This window comes from Amphibalanus amphitrite, unplaced genomic scaffold (assembly GCF_019059575.1).
Source record: "Amphibalanus amphitrite isolate SeventyFive unplaced genomic scaffold, NRLGWU_Aamphi_draft 000827F_arrow, whole genome shotgun sequence".
Taxonomy (NCBI): domain Eukaryota; kingdom Metazoa; phylum Arthropoda; class Thecostraca; order Balanomorpha; family Balanidae; genus Amphibalanus; species Amphibalanus amphitrite.
In genome coordinates this window covers 287,449-306,148 of record NW_024882321.1, presented here as the reverse complement: position 1 = coordinate 306,148, position 18,700 = coordinate 287,449, and the positions used below count along the sequence as shown (strand labels likewise).

Below are 18,700 nucleotides of genomic sequence, written 5' to 3'. Positions count from 1 at the left end.
AGCTCCTGTCTGGCCAATCAGCGTTGAGGTGAGGATTACTGAGGCATGGAGATGACGTCACACCTTCATCCCGACCCTGTCATTATGGATTAGTGGCTCTCTGGGCTTCGGCGGCATTAACCCTCGCCGGCACAGGCCATTTTGCGTCCTTCGACGGCACAAGGGGGGGGTTGGTACGACCCCCCTCGCGTTTGGCCCCTGATCGAGCTAGAGCTTCGCGGAAAAAAACGAGCGTGTTGCCCGTCACGAGAGGAAGCCGATGATACCCAATTTTAAGGTCCTAGGTTATCGGGTGACCTTCCAGGTCAGGTCATGACCCGAAAACCGGGAAAATCGGGACCTGTTAGAAAGTCGTAAAGTGTGGCTGCTATGTGGTTTTCCGGGGTGCTGATCACGAATATCGTGTTAGTTTTGATCAGAGATGATGTTTTTAAGCATTTAGACCAGGTCGGGTCAGGTCAGGTCAGGTCAACCGGTAGGGGTTGAGACGGGTATTCGTAATACGTGTCAACCGCCTCTGGCAGCTTCGTAACATGTTACGAAGGCACCAAAACTACTTCGTAAATGTTCAAATGGTTGCTAAATTCGAATTCAGCTCCAAAAACTAGCCTAGAAACATGTAAAACTCGAAAAAGTGAACCGAGGTCACCCGAGGTCACCAAAGGTCAATGACCTGACCTGACCTTCAGGTGACCTTGACACCCACCCTAATGTATGGGAGCAACATCAAATCACATGTTTGAACGTTTGAAACCACGAAAAGCTTGCAAACGCGCGGCTAATGCGAGCCGACATACGCCGAATCGCGATTTCGGCCAAACATGGTCACGGAAAAGAGGTCACAGGTCAAAGGTCATTGGGGTCAGGGTCATGAAATTTTCAGGGAACGTGTAAAATTGATCAATGCGAGGGTACAGAAAGTTTCGTCGCGATCGGCCGCTTTTTCCGAGAGTTATTCGCGAAAAACCTTAGGGGGGTTGCATCAACCCCCCCCCCCCTGTGCCGGCGAGGTTTAAGATTCAATAGCAATGGCAAAAGGCACCACTTAGCTTTTTAGATAGTTTGCAGCATGCATAGTATTTTTCTATTTTCTAACAAATATAGAATGTTTAAATATCGATGACTGATATATTTTTAGGACAACACGCTACAGGCGGCGAGAGGGTGGGCTATTGCCAGCCAATGCGGGCATTTCTAGGGCGGTAGACAGTGGATGTGGACGGCCAGCGGTGGACAGTGGACAGTGGACAGTGGGCGGTGGACGGTATGCGGCTAGCGAGCCACTGCGGGCGGCGCGCTGCGGGCTGCGGGCGGCGGGCGGTGGGCGGCAGTTGTCAGTCGTCCGGCCGCGCTAATCACACCTGTGAGATAACGGTGGCCGCTGACACGGGGCCGGCGCTGGGCTGACTGACGCGGTCACTTCGGCCAGTCGGCGACGGCAGGGGAGCGGCGCGGCTCCGGTGGTGCTCGCGGGGAGACCTGACCCACCGGTAACAGCAGCTCGTCACAGTACACCAGGTAGGCAGCAGCGGATGCGTGCGTTCTGCTGGACTATCGTCTTTGTTCACACTATCAGCAACATCTTGCGCAACTCAAACTGCGCACAATCTCGGTATTGGTTAACAGGACAAGTAGTTAAGCGGCACGGCTTCAACGGTCGACTTGTTGAATGGAATAATAACGTTGTCCATTTAAATTAGATTTTTGGACGTAAGTGAGACGACCCATGTGACGCTCGCCGTCCCTCGGGTTATCAAAATAGCGGCCGTCCTCGCCATTACTCAGCTGAAAACCAGATTCACGCTATCAGTCACGCCATTTCTCGTCTCCGCGGTAGCCAATGGTAGTTCCCCGTCTGTCTATGCGCAAAGCTTCTTAAAGGGACCCTCCCACCTTCAAAAAAGTTAATGAATTGGCATGAAAGTGATGTCGCTCGGTTCAGAAAGAGCAAAAACGAATATCTACCAAATTTCATCGAAAAATATTCACCGGTTTTCAAGATATTAGACTTTTACTTTTGTTTACTTTTTGGGATCTCCGCTGTTCCTAGCGACTTTATTTGAAAGTGCGGCATTTGTTGCGCGCAAAGCAGCATATACCACCGCGTGCTACAAAACGTTTTAGTCAAACATTTAACGGACGTTCGAAAGCCTGATGACGTCATCAGATTCCCGTAATGGTTAAGAGATAGGGACCACGCTGGTCCCACCCTGCAAGTAAAGGGAAGAAATTTCTTGAACACCATAAAGCTGCGGGGGTTGCGACCAGGATAAATGGTGGTTTCTGAGCCTGGCCGCAAACTTGGCTATCTCAACTCAAAACTAATGTTAAGGTGGGAGGGTCCCTTTAACCCTATTCCTGGCGGGCTCCGCCGGGACAAGAAACTGGCGGGGGGGCCGATTCGGCCCCCCCCCTGAGATCTCGAGAACGAAGCAAGATAGCGACAAGCGGTAAACGGCATCGGATACGCACGGCCAAGATCTACAATTTTTACTAAGGTCATTTTCAGGTCAGGTCAAAGATGACGTCACAGGGGTCGAAAAAGTCAAAATGGCGGCACTAGATAGAGAGAGAGTTTTTCTCGAATAACTTTCGAATTAGTCAAGATAGGAACAAACTAAGGGCATCATCGTGATCCTCTCGTCAATCCGCATCGAATGATATATATGTTGACCTCGAAAGGTCAAGGTCAAAGGTTGACCTCAGGTCACGTGACCTCGAGGTCATCATGTATATCATTCGATGCGTCTTGACGAGCTGAACACAATGAGACCATCCACGCGTCTGTATCTTGTTCCTGTACGGAGTTATTGGCCAAAAACCTTTGGTGACCTTTGATGACGTCACATGACCTCACAGCTGCCCAACAGCAAAACAGACCTCAAGGTAGTGAAGGTTGATCGTATATGAAGTCATGTATGGTATATGGGGCCATTCCGACCCGTTTTAGTGGTAAAAACAGGGAGTTGTTTTTTCCCCCATTGACTTATAATGGGGAGGTCGCGAAATTGACCTGACCTTAGGTCACCGATATCAAAATTCCGAGATATACAAATTGCACATACTGGTACCCTAACTAAACCCTGAAGAGAAGAAAATGATCGGTCAAAAACTCTAGCTCTGGCGTGATTGCAAACTTTTCTGAGGTAGCGTCACCAAACCGCCTCTGGTGACCTGACCTGAGGTCAGATCAACTCAAAATTTTCAGACATGTTGCGTAGAAGCCTTTTAGGAAAAGTCAGAAAATTTGAGCTTCCTAGCTCAACGCGTTTGGGAGATATAACCAAAAAACCTCAGGGGGGGCTCCTGAGGCCCCCCCGCCAGGAATAGGGTTAAAATGCAGTCTACAGTGTAAGATACTCTTATATTTTTTAAATATCGCTACACAATTTTGCCTCGACGAAGTTGTACCTAAAAGCAAAGAGGTTTTGTTGTTCTCAATTCATCTTTTAGTAGAAGGCTAGAGCTGACAAATACAGCTATACAGGCGGAGCAATCAGGGATTACGGTATTTCAGTTATTGCCCTTTGGACACGTTTTCGTTGTTGGCACCTCTGAAAAGCCTGAATAGAGTTTCAATAAGATATGGTTGCAGGTTCGGAGCGTTTTCAATTGCTGTTCGTTTAAAAATGCATCTATTTGCCAATCTACTTAAAATAAGTTCAAAAAGACCTCGATTCGCAAGCACACTTTTTGCCAGACCTATGACTTGTTAGCATTTCCCTCAATCGATGAGTGTGACATGCACTTCACAATATGTCACGTCGTCGAGTTATTGTACGTACCTATGCATTTACGCTAACGGGATATACTCGTATGACACAAATTGTAATTATTTTTCTTCTGTAGAGTTCCGAGTAATAGGTTAAATCTATGTACTTTTCAGTTTTTAATTCTTCCCAGCGTGGGCGTTCCTTGTGTATCTAGCAAAAGTCTGCAATTTCAATTCAATCACTACTTAATTCACTTCAGGCATTTCCCACTCGAACGACTGAGGCGCCCCGAGTGCCCCATATTGGCCCATGCTTGTCACGATAAGACCTTTCCACCAGAAGTGGGTTGAACAAGGCAGCTCTGTCTTGGCCTGTTCAGTGTTCACTAGCCGCTGCAAACGGTGAGCGCCGGAAACTGAAAACGGGAGCCGCGTGAGTGAACGATGAATCGAATCATATATAGTAGCCATGTATGATAGATTCGTGTGTTATGCGCGAGTCAGATTAGACGTGAAGCACAACAGTCTACAAATGAGGGATAGGAAGACGACGGGTGGTTAGAAGATAAAGTAGAAGGGGTGAATGCATAGAGATTAGAGCTGTATCTTTGTTACACTGAGGTGAGTCATTGAGGTTTGGGGATGAATGAACAAGACATGCGGTAGCCTATCAAGAGTGCTGAAGGGCATGAGGCTCTCGGTGTAGAGTGGGTTTCAAGTAGGTATTTTATGCATGCGGTCTTCAAGGACTGTTATTTTACAGGGTGCGGCATAAGTTCTGGTACCTTTTATTAATTAAAAGAGTTGCAACAGGTTTACAGAGTTGAGTATTTGATATTTCAGTAGAGGATCTATATGAAGTAAAGTCAAAGCATGTGTGATATCATGAAAAAATATTTACTAGCTGAACCTTAATTAAACAAATGGTAACTGACCGTCCGACAGCTAAGTGCACACCATGCCGCCTTTCTCCCCAACAAAGAAAGTTCGCGGGGCCATCGTCTGCATGAAGATAGCAGATATCTCGGTAGCAAAGATATGTCGCACGCTTCGCTGCACGCAGAATCTTGTGTATCGGACGTGGACCCGGTACCAGGAGACCCAGAGTACCGGAGACCGATTCCGTTCCGGCCGCCCCCGGTCCGGAGGAGCTTGAGAGCGTTTTCCTTCCGTTTGTGGCGCTGTGCAGCGTTGAGGGAGTGAACGTGCTTCTTGTGGAGGTTTTTCAGGCGCATGTCCTTAGAAATGAGTCTGCGCATGGAACGCTCGGACACATTAAGGTCCCGAGCCATTTGGCGCATAGAACGCTCGGGGTTGCGGACAATCTGACAGCTGAAACAGACACTGAAAGCCCGCGGCTGCGAGCTGCGGGCTTTCAGCTGAGGCGTGCGGGCGGACCGGGGGCGGCCGGAACGGAATTGGTCTCCGGTACTCAGGGTCTCCGTTACCGGGTCCCTCGCCCTCGCCTCGCGTCCCTCACCTCCTCCTACCCTCGCATTGATTAATTTTACACCTATCCTGAAAATTTCATGACCCTGACCCCAATGACCTTTGACCTGTGACCTCTTTTCCGTGACCATGTTTGGCCGAAATCGCGATTCGGCGTATGTCGGCTCGCATTAGCCGCGCGTTTGCAAGCTTTACGTGGTTTCAAACGTTCAAACATGTGATTTGATGTTGCTTCCATGCATTAGGGTGGGTGTTAATGTCACCTGAAGGTCAGGTCAGGTCATTGACCTTTGGTGACCTCGGTTCACTTTTTCGAGTTTTACATGTTTCTAGGCTAGTTTTTGGAGATGAATTCGAATTTAGCAACCATTTGAGCATTTACGAAGTAGTTTTGGTGCCTTCGTAACATGTTACGAAGCTGTCAGAGGCGGATGACACGTATTACGAATACCCGTCACGACCCCTACCGGTTGACCTGACCTGACCTCACCTGACCTGACCCGACCTGGTCTAAACGCTTAACGACATCATCTGTGATCAAAACTAACACGATATTCGTGATCAGCACCCCGGAAAACCCCTTAGCAGGCACGCCTTACGACTTTCTAATAGGTCCCGATATTCCCGATTTTTGGGTCATTGACCTGACCTGGAAGGTCAACCGATGACCTAGGACCTTAGAATTGGGCATCAAACACGCTCTTTTTTCCGCAAAGCTCTAGCTCCATCAGGGGCCAAACGCGAGGGGGGTCGTACCAACCCCCCCCCCCCCTTGTGCCGTCGAAGGACTCAAAATGGCCTGTGCCGGCGAGGGTTAGGTAATTAATAAAAGAAAAAGTGTACCAGAACTTATGCCGCACCCTGTAGAGGTGCATTTCGGTCGGCTTATTATGAAAATTTATCACTATGCGTCCAAATCTAACCTCAGGAGTCAGGACCGTGACTTAAAGTCTCTTGTTGGAGTTAAGGATCAGCTTGCTTTGAAGACAGAATCCATAAATATTGCGCGCGCTGTCGGGCATTCATTGAGCCCATCTCCCTTCCGTGTCTCTCCGCGCAGATCAACATGGGCGGCAGCTGCAGTCGGCGCCGGCCGCGAGAGAGACTCGACGACCCTGCCGACCACCCCGACCCCGAGGGCGGGGGCGGCGGCGGGGGCGGCGCACAAGAGGCCGCCGCCCGGGAGGCCGCCGCCCGGGAGGCCGCCGCCCGGGAGGCCGACCTTCAGCAGGCCTGGGAGCGTCAGCAGAAGGCCGCGCTGGACCGGCTCCGGAAGGAGTTCAAATACAGACCGGAGCTGTTCATCATGAGCCAGATGATGATGGCCGTTCACTTCTTCAAAAACTTCGAAAGGTGAGGTGGGGAATGTCGAGAGTCTGACGGAAATTGGACCTGAGAGAGGAGGGAGATGGATGAACAGGAAGCCGGAACGTGTGCTGGTCAAAGCCCAAAACTGCGTCGTTATCATCATAGCGTTATGGGCGCAAAATGGCCACCGTCCTTATGCCCCAATTAAAAAAAAAATGTGTGGTTATCAAATAAATGCGCTGTTTGAGAAAATAATCATCATGCGTGTTGACTGTTGAGATACCCAACGATCGCACATAATTACTTTAAATCAAAGGATGTCTGGGTAAACCACCATAAATTCCACTGTAAGAGACAGGCTCGGAGCCTGTTTAAAACCGTCTGACCCCGGCGGGCCGGAGATGCAGCGATAGCGACCGTGACATTAGAAGGACTTGTGCTATCATCAAATCTCGATCTGCAATCTCAACGGACGCATCAGGGCGACCGATAGTCGCTAATTCAATAGGTTTCCCTAATCCGCTAAATGGATAGAAAGGCCGTTGCTTATCTGTTGACGCTCTGGTATTGCGTCAACTGCTCTTTGTGATATCGCGTAGGGCCTAGGGGTGGACAAAGGCGTGACGTTTAGGCAGCTGTGAGATGACTCATTTTTCTGTTTGCCACTGATTGCTATAAACAATATTGTTCGCCATTGAGCGATGCTTTTCACGGGGTTACAATGTAAAAAGCAGAATTTTGAGGGTTACTACCCTCTACCAGCTTCGGTTAATATAAATCCGAACATTTTTGGGGACAATATTGATCCATATTTCGGCCAAATCATGTACCTGCCTGATTTCCCGGTTAATCGCTGTGAGGTTCCCGCCTCCTCATCCCAGATTGAGGTTTGATCGACACCGAGCTGAGACACTGATTTCGTCACCCCATGCCAGACGAAGCCTACGATAGGAACAAGTGGTGACAGGTGACAAGCACAGTTCTCAGCGACTGAGAAGCACCTGATGCTGACCGTGACGGCCTAAGTAGTGTGGACGCATGGCACGATTCTCAGGCTGGGGTAGTCGTGAACATTGGCCTACGAGTAGTTTTTAACGGTCAGGAAATTGAGGCTTCAGTTATGGGGGTGCACCTGGCTGCTTTTTTTGTGAGACTCAGCGGAAAGTCTGGTTGTATGTACCTACAGTCTGTCTTAAAAGTACCGCGCAAAGTAATGGTGGAACCATCAAGCCTGACCGAGGAAGGGCCTGCTATAATTTGAAAGTCGCCGAACCAATTGACCTGGAGAATGGACGAGGATGTCAATTGCTTCGGTGACTCAGATTCAACAGTACCTCCACGGTCGGGTTTGATGGATCCCCGCACTGTTGCGCGGTATACTTTTAAGAATGACTGTACTTACATATATGTCATCGTAGGATCCCGGCATCTCATTTCACTCAACATACTATTGTCGCATTTCGGGTACTCGGACGGCCGTAACTTTGTTTACCGACTGATCAATTTGCTCTGTCCACCTCGACCTTACTGATACCTACACTTTGTCTCCAGATTCACTCTTGCCAAGGTCATTGTCCCTCACTTGTACACACCCGCAGAAACATCATCTAAAAATGCTTCGCTATCGCCGCTGTCCTCCTACAGACGCCCCCTCCCCCGGCCGGTCCCTGCGCAGGATCAAAGCGAGCCGCCGACCCGGCGCTCCTCAAACAGCCCACTTCCGCTGCAGTCTGAGTGGTGTATCACGCACCTCGCGGTGATTGTCTGAGCACACAGCTAATGTGACCGCCTAGTCCCGGTACCCAGTCCTCCAAATCGCAGACGAGTGCTCCGCTCTCAGAGCTAATGTTGCGCTCGCGGGAGGTCCTGTGCCGGGGACGCTGTTGTTGAGCTGCAGGCGCATCCTGCAATGCCCCGCGGGCAGGGACAGAGGAGCCGGCGGCGGCGGGGCAGAGTTCGCGCTGTTATCGGATGAAGTCACAGATGAGACGTACGTCGGTACATTCTGTACGCGATTGGGACTCGTCACGCATTGGTCACGCAGCAAACTGACTATCGAGCCGCGCGGACGTGCGCTTTGTTGAGCGCGAGCCGAAAGGCTGTTTAGGGAAAGTTATTGGTCGTTGAAAATCATCTGGATTCATGAAACCGTTCGAATGCTGACTGCTTAATTAACGGATTTGTTTTAACTTGTGACCAAGCAAAAAAGTATATTTATGAATCGACTCTGTTAGGATATGGTTATCTATACATGCCGGTGCCGTACCTATAGGATAAGCCTATAAATGATTCGAAGTGATGCGACCAGAAAAACTGATGAATAGGACGTCAACGTTTGCCTGCAGCTTTGTCCACTGCAGCAGGTCACGCTCCTCGAGCTTTCACCCGTCGGCTACGTATTGATGCTGACGTATGTTGATTGCCGTCTTTTATATGTGTACTTTCAAATTGAAATAAATCATGAAAATTGTATTTGTTTGCAGGGATAAGCTTCGAGCGTATGCATTGAAGGAGGAAAAGGAGCAGGAGTTGAACCGGATCTTGCGCAAAGATCGCAAATCTGCGATATACCTTGGATCGCCTTACGAGGTAGGCATCTTATCTGCAATTATGCTTCAGATTATATGTAGATATTGCAGCGATTGCATTCCAAGGGTACGAAATAAACGTTTTTATCTCACAAGGAACGCATAACATACGCATATGTTACGGCCCGTTTGAAAACCCGGCCCGTATTAATGCTGCCCGGCCCGCATTAATACTGACCGGAGACCTGGCCCGTATTAATACGGGCCGGTCAGCATTAATGCGGGCCGCCTTGCCGGTCGGTATTAATGCGGCCGATTTAGGTGGGCAGTATTAATGCTGCCCACCTTTTATTTCCAAACTTATCCGTCTGCTGCAAAATCAATTACATTAGCATGTTTTTATAGACGGCGGCTTACTGATAAAAGTTGAACGCCATGTGTAAATATTCGCCAACCCCGCCTCGAACCCACAACCATTCGATTACAAGACCGGAACATATACCCCGAGACTAGCGAACAGATCGAAAGGCAGTGAATTGGGCAAGCAGTTCAAACCAGTGCTCGGCAATGATATGGAACAAAACGTGCTCGAGAAAATAGATGCTATTATACGTGATTAACCCGCGCCCCGCTGGGGGGGGGGGCAGAATCTGCCCCCCTCCCGTTTTTCGCCAATAACTTCTAAACGCGTTACGCCAGCGACGTCAAACTTTCGGTACCTTAATATACATCAATTTGACACGTTCCCTGAAAATTTGAGCGAAATCCGTCGGAAAATTTTTGAGAAATTGACGTTTTAGTGACGTCATGTTCGCCATTTTCGCCTAAAAAACGGCAAAATTTCAAACACCGCTCACATCTTCATTTTTAAAGAAATCAAGACGTTACAAAAAAGGTTATGCGTGATTCCACTTTGTCTATCAAATGGCTATCTCGGTTTTTGAAAATTTTGGATTTTGGCCCAAATTTTTTTCTCAAAAAAACTGACTTTTTTGGGAAAATAATTATACAATCCAAAATTTTGAGTGTATAAAAAAACGAAATATATGTCAGAGAAGTGGTCTATGTGCACCTACATAACAATTTTTTAGAAGAATCGGTTCAAAAATGTGGGAGTTATTCAAAATTTTATGACGTCACGACACACAAAAATTTTGAAAAAATGATTTTTTTGGAAGTTCTAGACCTCGTACGGAAACAAAAATAGCACCATTCGATTCGCCGTGAAAAACTGCATCAGATAGACACCTTTTTAGGCCTTAAAACCAATTTCAAAATTTGACCTCACTTGACCTGACCTTGACCTGACCTCAACCTGAAATTTATCCAGAGGTGGTCCATATCACTTATTGAGTGTGCCTATTGAATTCTATGAGTAAAGTGACCCATAAAACATTTGTCGCACATGCCCTTTTCAGTATTTTGTTTTTGGTGACCTGACCTGGCCTGACATGACCTTGACCTTGACCTTTGAATGACATTGTATGCAACGAATATTGCCTTGGTAGTCTAAGAACACGTATTGGGCAATCAGTCTCAGTCCATTCTTCGGCAACTACGGTGCAAGGCCGATACTGTAGAAACTTGCATTGACCTTGAGACAAAAAAAAAACCCTTGACCTGACCTTGACCTGACCTCTAACCTACTTGAGCAAAAAATTGGACTCTTAAGATCCGCCTTGTTGAGAGCTTTCGATTGCCGTTTTCCCCGTCTTTCTACGACCATCGGTTCGGAAGTTAGACAAGGGGGGCAGAATCTGCCCCCCCCCCCCCCCAGCAGGGCGCGTATGGCTGAATAGCCCAGCGGGGCGCGGGTTAAAATAGTTCAAAACACCATTTAGAGAAAACAAACGAGGGTTTATCATAATTTTGTAGAGACAACCAGCAATATTCATCTAGACGTTGCCCAGGGTAATAAAAGCACGTCTAACACATCGCCCAAGGTCACCTCAGGGAGTGGCGACACTGCCGCGCGCCCATTTCTTCCATTACCGCTGGAGGACCGACAGTGAGTATCAGCGTATCACGCATCTGTTTCATTTTCTGATCTTAATAACTAGTGATCATAAAGAGTATGGCAACTTCATTTTGAAAATGTCATAATTCGAGGAATTTAGCACTGATTTCCACTTAACCCTCGCACTTATAGGGGGGGGGGGGTCGAACGGACCCCTCCCTCGTTTTTTTTTTTGCGAATAACTCGCGTAAAAAACGGCCGATCGCGACGAAACTTTCAGTACCCTCGAGTTATTCAATTTTACATCTGCTCTAAAATTTCATAACCCTGACCCAAATGACCTTTGACCTGTGACCTGATCCTCGAGACAATGTTTGGCCGGAATCGCAATTCAGCGTATGTTGGCTCATAATATCTGCGTGTTTCTAGTCTTGTGGTTTTAAACACTGGAACATGTAAAATGATGTTGTACCAATGCATTATGGTGGGTGTCAAGGTCATGTATGGTGTAAGGTCAAGGTATGGTTGGTCTATACGCTGAAGATACCACGAAACAAACATTTACTAGCCAACAGTCAGAAAGTAGGTATAAAAGACATTTAAAACCACTGCAGGCCTACGCAGCATTTGCTAAGACATGGAATAGAGACTAGTTGGCTAGTTTTGATATGGCCCGAGTTTTCATATGGCCGTGAGGAAAAAAGTGGGCTGTATTAATACTGCCCGGCCCGTATTAATGCTGACCGCCAGGCGGCCCGCATTAATGCTGACCGGGGGCCGTATTAATACGGGCCAGGTCTCCGGTCAGTATTAATGCGGGCCGGGCAGCATTAATACGGGCCGGGTTTTCAAACGGGCCGTAACACATATACTTCAATAACTAAGTCGCACTATACCTACTTTGAAAACATGAACGACATTGTGGATAAATGTTTTATCTTATCGTTATTCGTTTATTATTCACACGAACGATTAAACGAGTTGAACTTATTGCCCAGAGCCGTTCACAATCTCGCACCTCACTCACATCAAGCATTACGGCATTTTAATGCCTAGGTATATAACACAAAGTTAATTTTCTGGGTTAATTTTATCCAGTTACCTACTTTGAATTCATCCCATCGTCTTCCTCGACACGACGATTGCTATGCCACGGGTCGCGCCTTGATGACATTACGCGTCCCTGGGCAGCTCATGGGTGACGTGATGCACTACGAGCGACGGGCGGGCGCCGGCCGCGCCCTGGGCCACGACCTCGAGTACCTGATCTTGCACGACAACGTGTCCGTCAGGCCAAATAATGAGCCAGAGGACGAGAGTGACAGCGCCGACTACAAGCTCGTCATGATCCCCAGCAGAAATCCAGGTGAGAATTAAAAACACCAGGTGGAACCACGGAATGGGATAAACATAAGAATAGCCAACAGGAATGTCGTAAATGCACATCAGAGAAGACATGCTTCGAGACCAAAGATTGTGCTGTGCTGATTACTTAAGTACACGCCCATGCGTTATAATGGAAACGGTCAAACAAACCTGCTGACGGTGAACCTGAGCTGCGTCTGGGTCTGAACACAATCTGGTACCTACTTCCCAAACCGAGCCGAGAGTCTGAGAACCGCGGCACATGTACTATATATGTAATCCTCTGGCGTTATATCCTCAGCACCGCCGAGGATAAGCAGAATCCAAATCTCATCTTTGCATTCGGCCCGTCGGGGAACTTTATCTTGTATCGAAGCCGCGTGTCTGACTCACGGTGCCAAGCAGTCTAGTGGCCAGGCATTTTTATTGAGGGAGTTCTAACCAGGAACAGCAGCATTTGGAGCCGTAGCCCGTAACACTCGTGCCAGACGACCATATTAGAACAATACGAACTCTATTGTAAGCTCACTAGCTCCGCCTGGGGAAGTGAACTCCTCCTGAGCTTCCCATTATTTCCCACAGGGTTCACGCAGCTGCAGCTGAGCGGCGAGTCGCTGCCCGACGTCCCGTGTCGTCCCCGTCTCTCAGTCGCCGGAGGTGGTGACGGCTCCCGGAGCGGCCGCTCAGCGTCCGTCTCCAGCCGAGACCGGCCGACAGCAGCCTCCTCCGCCAGTCGGAGAGCCTCGCTGAGACGCACCAGGTCGGAGAGCGTGCTGAGTGACTCAGGCTCTGACAGACAGAGGGGGACGGCTAGAGGCAGGCGCAGCAGCACCGTACCTGAGGAGGCATCGGAGGAGACCGGAGAGCCCGCGCCGCGCGCAGAGGTGGGCGTCTCAGCAGAGCTGGCCCTCCCTCCAGCCGACCTGGCAGGGGATCGAGAGGCTACTCCGAACGACGACCCAGCGAAGGCCTCACAAACCCGTGGGGACGACTCAGCCCAAACTAGCCTCTCCGATCGGGGCGCGGCTGATGGGATGAGCAGCTCTGCCGAGGAAGAAAGATCGCAGGAACGCGGCGAGACTCCGTCGTCCACCCAGGATACGGGCGATCTCCGAGTAAAGGACGATGACCACGCCTCCGACCAGGTAACACACAGCTACAGCTACATATAGCGGGCTCTTACCACAACCATAGGTTTTCGTGTAGGAATGACTGCGCATTGAAATGTGATGCGTATGCAAAATGTATAACACTTGGAATTCTACTCTGAAATTTAATGTTAACTAAAGGTGTTCATTTTACAGGGTGCCAGTTCGTTTCAAAGCGCTCACAAGTCGTTTACGTTTTATTTACCAGCTGTATTGCATCTATCCAGAGAAGGTGCACGCTTTGCACTTTCGCAGTAACCGCGGGATATACGAGTATTTGCTGCTACCGACCACCTTTTACTGCCTTCTATGAAAAGGGCCTCTAAATCGGCTTGTTTTCGTTTTACATCACTACTATCATATCATAGACCTATAAACCAGTGGTATTCCACGTACGTACGTCTATCACAATCTCCGAGGATTTTTTCGTCCCTATGTCAATATTCAGTGAACGCTGACTCAGTCTTCCCAGTACGTGAGCGTGCCTGTGAACAGCCTTACCAGCACCGAATGCTAAACCCAACCAAGATTTTGAAATGCGCTTATTCGCGACATTTATTGTGATGTCAGTGGCGCCGTGCTAAATTATAGGCGGCACAGGACGCGGGCCATGCTTCTGGGTAAAAGTGGCGATAAATCAGTACTGGAATGGATCGCAGGTAGCTGTGCACTAGATCAAGTTCAGTTTCCCGAGCATTGGCTTTCCCCTGGCGTTGATAGCTAAACCAGTTGTCGGAATGAAAACCAGCGAATGGCCGGGAAGTGGCGCTTATGAAGATCTGTTGAGGCCAGATAAGGCCGTCATAAATTCACAGGTGCTTGACTCATAATCCGTATACGACCTAACCGAAATCAATGACATTGACTTCTTTGAAGTAGGGAAGCGATCGCTATTAATTTTACGACGTCAATCACTGCCACGCAAATGGTAAATATCATTTGACGGTAGTTGTGCCTGGTGCCAGCACACCCATCTAAAGCGTATTTACACCTTTCCAGTTGTAGCAATTGGTAAAATGTTTCGTCATCCCCAGTCGCTAGCGGAGCGGGAGCGTGCCGTTCTGACACTAATTCTGCTTTCAGCGTGTACCACCGTCTTCAAAACCATCCTCGAACAGACAGCGAAAACGAGGGGTCATAGTCAATTCTGAGGAAGCCGACAACACTGGACCGAATCCATCACCGGAAGCGTCTCTTTCAAAGAACCCAGGGACCGGTCACAGCACGGCAACAGAACCTGACAGGAAGGCGGCCGAAACGGTCCCCAGTCAGAGTGGCCAAGGCGGCGGCAATCACCCAGCGGTACCGACCCTGGGCGGCTGGATGCCTGGTTTTCCACCGATGATGACTTACCCGCAGTATCCTACTCCACAGCTACCACCGGGCTCACTCCACAGTTCACAGTATCCTGTGAACGCGTACCCCTACCCGGGTCAGTTCCCACAGTACGCTCCAGCTGCGGACGGTGCCCAGCCTCAGTATCCCGGCATTATCCCCGGGTATCCGTATGCGCTGTATCCCGCATTCCCACCCCACCTTGGCGTTTATCCGTACGCTGGCGCTCCCGTCACGGAGGCGTCTGCGGGCCACCAGATGCCAGGAGTCCCGACGGGGATGGTGCCAGGCCACTTTGGATACTACCCACACACTGGAGTGCAAAGTCCGGCTAATGCCAGCGACAGGGCGTCGGAGGATGAAAAAACCAACATTGGCGCATCCTCAGAGGATGATAGAGCAACCGTCGGCGTATTCAAAAAAGCACCTCAGTCGGCCGCGACCCAGGCCGCCACGAGGCAGAGGAAAACGTCCAAAGTCCAGCAGTCTGAGGCGGGTCTGATCCGGCGAAAGTCTGGGACTCAGGATCCGGAACCCGATCCGCACAGAAAGAGGAGTCTGAGTGAGCTAATTCGTTCGTCGGATCAGGCCTCCTCGGTCTGCAGCGAGGACAGCCACGGCTCGTTTGTCATGCTGCCCGACTCAACGACAGACGAGGAGTCCGAAGCGCCGGGCCACCTACCCAAATACTGCTTCCGCAAGTTTGAGATTATCATAAAAAACGACGACGACGACGATGAGGATCACTGGACGCCATCGCGAAAGGAGATCCACCGCTATCTTTCCTCGGAGCTTTTCGTCAACCACTTTACTGACCACTTCGGTGAGCTGGCGAAGCTGATGGCCCGTGATGTGTGGCTGAAGCAGGCCGACACCAACTTCCTGCGCGGTCCGACTGTGTTCTGCCGGGAGCAGCTGGCCGACGGCCTGCGCACCACGGCGCTCATCACTCCCACCCTGGTCTCCTCGAGCTGGCCGCGGGCGGCGCTCGAGTGGGGCTTCCGCGACCGTCCCAGACTGGTGGACATGGAGCGACGCATGCAGTACCAGTGGCCGCCCGAGCGAGTGGTCCGGGAGCTGTGTCAGGAGGGCGTCTGCAACCTGGTGCCGCAGGGCTGCTATGTGCGCGAGGGCCTGCGCGCCGCGCGCCACTTCAGTCCGCGGAGGATGGCCGTGGAGTGGGAGGTGTGCTTCCAGCAGGCGGACATGCGGCTCATCAGCTCCCTGGAGGCCGTCCACGTGCACTTCTGGGCGGTGGCCAAGCTGATGTTCACACACTTCCTGTCAGAGTTTCGGTGTCTGCACGAGCGTCATATTCGGCACCTCATCTTCTGGCAGTTTGAGCGCAACATTCGCGACTGGTGGCCCCAGGCGCTCGGTGGATCACTCGTCGAGCTGCTGCGGTCACTCGAGAAGAGCGTGCGAGAGCGCGAGCTGAAGCACTACTTTGTGCCGAGGCGCAACATGCTCGAGTCAGAAACTTCCGAGGGCCTGCTGCTGGCGCAGGAGCGTCTCCGGCGCATCCTGGAGAACCCGGTGCCCAACCTGCTGATCGCGCTCAGCCGTCTGCGCGTGCGCGGCGACGCGTTCCCGGAGTTCGACTGGCAGCAGCTCTTCCACTACCTGACCGTCAGCGGCACCGATCTGCTGAAGGAGGCGTCGCCGGCGCTCAGAGAGGTGCCAGGAGAGGTGAGTCGGCGCTCTGCGCACTTCGCGTGCGGCCGATCAGAGAGACGCAGTTTGATAGAGGGGTAAGGGCCAGTCGAATTAGCTCAAAGACTGTTGTGACCATTATGTTAAAAACTGCAATCAAATATTTAAATATTATGGGCGGAAAATGACCTTGGTAGTCGGCGCGGCCTAAAGCCCCAATTAACAAACAAAATGATTGCAACAAAATATTTCACGGCTAATTCTAGATTTGTCCCCTCATTTTGCACCCAACAGGCGTTTTACTAGTAAAAGTGAGGCGTCCTTTTGATAGAGGTCGGGCCTTCTCAAAACGATGGCAAATATCTGTCTTCAGTCTTCATAATAATGTCCTCTCTTCACAGGAACCGTCCTCGGACGCTGAGGACAAGGACAAAGATGACGATCCCATGTTCGTCCCCACCAAGGAGGAACTGCGAGAGCAGGACCGTCAGAGGCAGCTGAGGAGGCGCCAGGCGGCCGAGGCGGCGGCGGCCGAGCGACGGCGCCAGCAGCGGCGGCGGCGCCGGCCGCTGCCCGACTTCGCCGACCCCCACGTCAAGATGCAGTGGCTGAACGGACCCGACTCGCGTCTGCGCGCGCTGCGCGTGCTGAACATGTTTGTGCGTCACTTCTCGGCCATGGCTGAGCGGCTGCTGGAGCACGAGGCCCTGGAGCCGGCGCTCAGTTACGCCGACCACACGCTCAACCTGTGCCAGCTGCTCGAGGATCAGGCCGGCTCGGAGGAGGCCGACCAGGCCCGCCAGCGGCTGTGGGAGCTGCGCGCGCGCGCCGCCGCCCTGGTGCCGGCCACTGAGGATGACCTCCCTGAGCAGCCCGATACCGACCTGCTCGAGGTCGGAGCGGGCGGCAGCTCTGCGCGGGGGGACAACTGGACCCTGGGCCCGGCGGCCGGCCGCGGCGTCCGGAGGGACTATAACCTGGAGGAGGCGGTGGCGGGAGGCGAGCAGTCGGCGGCGTCCCGACCCGCCCGCCAGGCAGCCGAGGTGGCCACCAGCGCCTGATAGTGGCGCGGACGACCAGAGCCAACTCCGCAGTGGCAGGGAACTGAGATTGAAAGTGAGAAACTGAGGGTAAACATAGCGGTCCTTGTTTGCTAAATGAGGCAAACGGTATTATGCTCGACCCAAGCTGTTACCAAACCTTTTAGCCTTTAGGTTGTATAAATTTAATGTTATTCGCTCAAGAACGTTTTTAACGTTTTGCAGTTAGTTAGGTCAGCATCTTCTACTCGTGATATGGACATAAGTGTTGTATGTATTTGCAGGACTATACAGTGTTGTATGTTTTCAAGATGTCAAGATGGTTACGTGCACATTCATTGCTTTTGCATGTATAGGTATATATGTATCCCTTATTGAGTGTATTGGCATTTGAAGTGTTGCTTAGCATCGTGATAAATGATAGATAAGTCTTCAATGATAAAAATTTGAAAAAGTGCGTTCCAAGTAAAAATCCGTGCCTGGTGCACATCCCATTTCATTTTCATATTTGTGACGTTTTGTTCGCTTACTCTGATTAGATGTCTTATATATGAAAACGACACATCTAAGAATGGCGCTCTAACCAAACCGCTTGACTTATTGCTTTGAGTGACAAGCAATGTTTAGGTGGCTTTAGAATTAGGTACCTACATAGAAATACATGATTATTGTATGTACATAAGTGATATTTATCAAATCTGGATCGCAAATACATACAATATGGGCAAATTGATAAGTCAGCGATTATCCTGAGAAGAATCACGTTCTCAGCTGTGTAGTGAAGATATCTAATTATCCAACAGCAGTTGCCAGTCGGCCAGCATCTAGCAAAGGGCAAGCTTCAAATACCTGTCGCAAGATGGCACCAGCGTCTGCGCCTGCATCTATACTGTTCCGCATAGCATGAGTATTGAGTATGCGCCTAGCGCTGGACCATCTGGCATTATTATGGCAATGCCAAGTCAAATTCATTTTCCTGCGCAACAAACTCTATTTAGCAAAAACCAGGGCCAGTACCACGAGCCTCCGAAAGAGTTTGTTCTACTTGACTTATTTTCTTAAAAAAAAAAAGAGATCAAACAGCATTGACGGTCATCTGGTTATGAAGAAGAGTTTGGAATGGGAAGGAGGCCCTGAATGCTGGTCTTCTACTGGGTAGCTGCCTTCGCTTGTTTGTTTGTTTGTTTGCTGTGTTGCGCTGCGCA

General features: G+C 50.3%; 1 protein-coding gene across 2 annotated transcripts; it reads left to right on the top strand.

The window, feature by feature from the left end:
* Positions 1 to 1,436: 1,436 nt before the first annotated feature.
* On the top strand, positions 1,437 to 18,172 carry LOC122366739. Of its 2 annotated transcripts, XM_043339280.1 has the most exons (7): positions 1,437 to 1,518; positions 6,222 to 6,514; positions 8,953 to 9,058; positions 12,146 to 12,320; positions 12,902 to 13,464; positions 14,551 to 16,491; positions 16,857 to 18,172. In XM_043339280.1, the coding sequence occupies exons 2-7, from the start codon at positions 6,228 to 6,230 to the stop codon at positions 17,514 to 17,516; spliced, it is 3,732 nt and encodes a 1,243-aa protein (XP_043195215.1). In that variant the 5' UTR covers positions 1,437 to 1,518; positions 6,222 to 6,227; the 3' UTR covers positions 17,517 to 18,172. The 2 variants fall into 2 exon arrangements, with proteins under 2 accessions (XP_043195215.1, XP_043195214.1); XM_043339279.1 differs by lacking the exon at positions 1,437 to 1,518 and having other exon boundaries at positions 6,114 to 6,514.
* Positions 18,173 to 18,700: the final 528 nt, after the last annotated feature.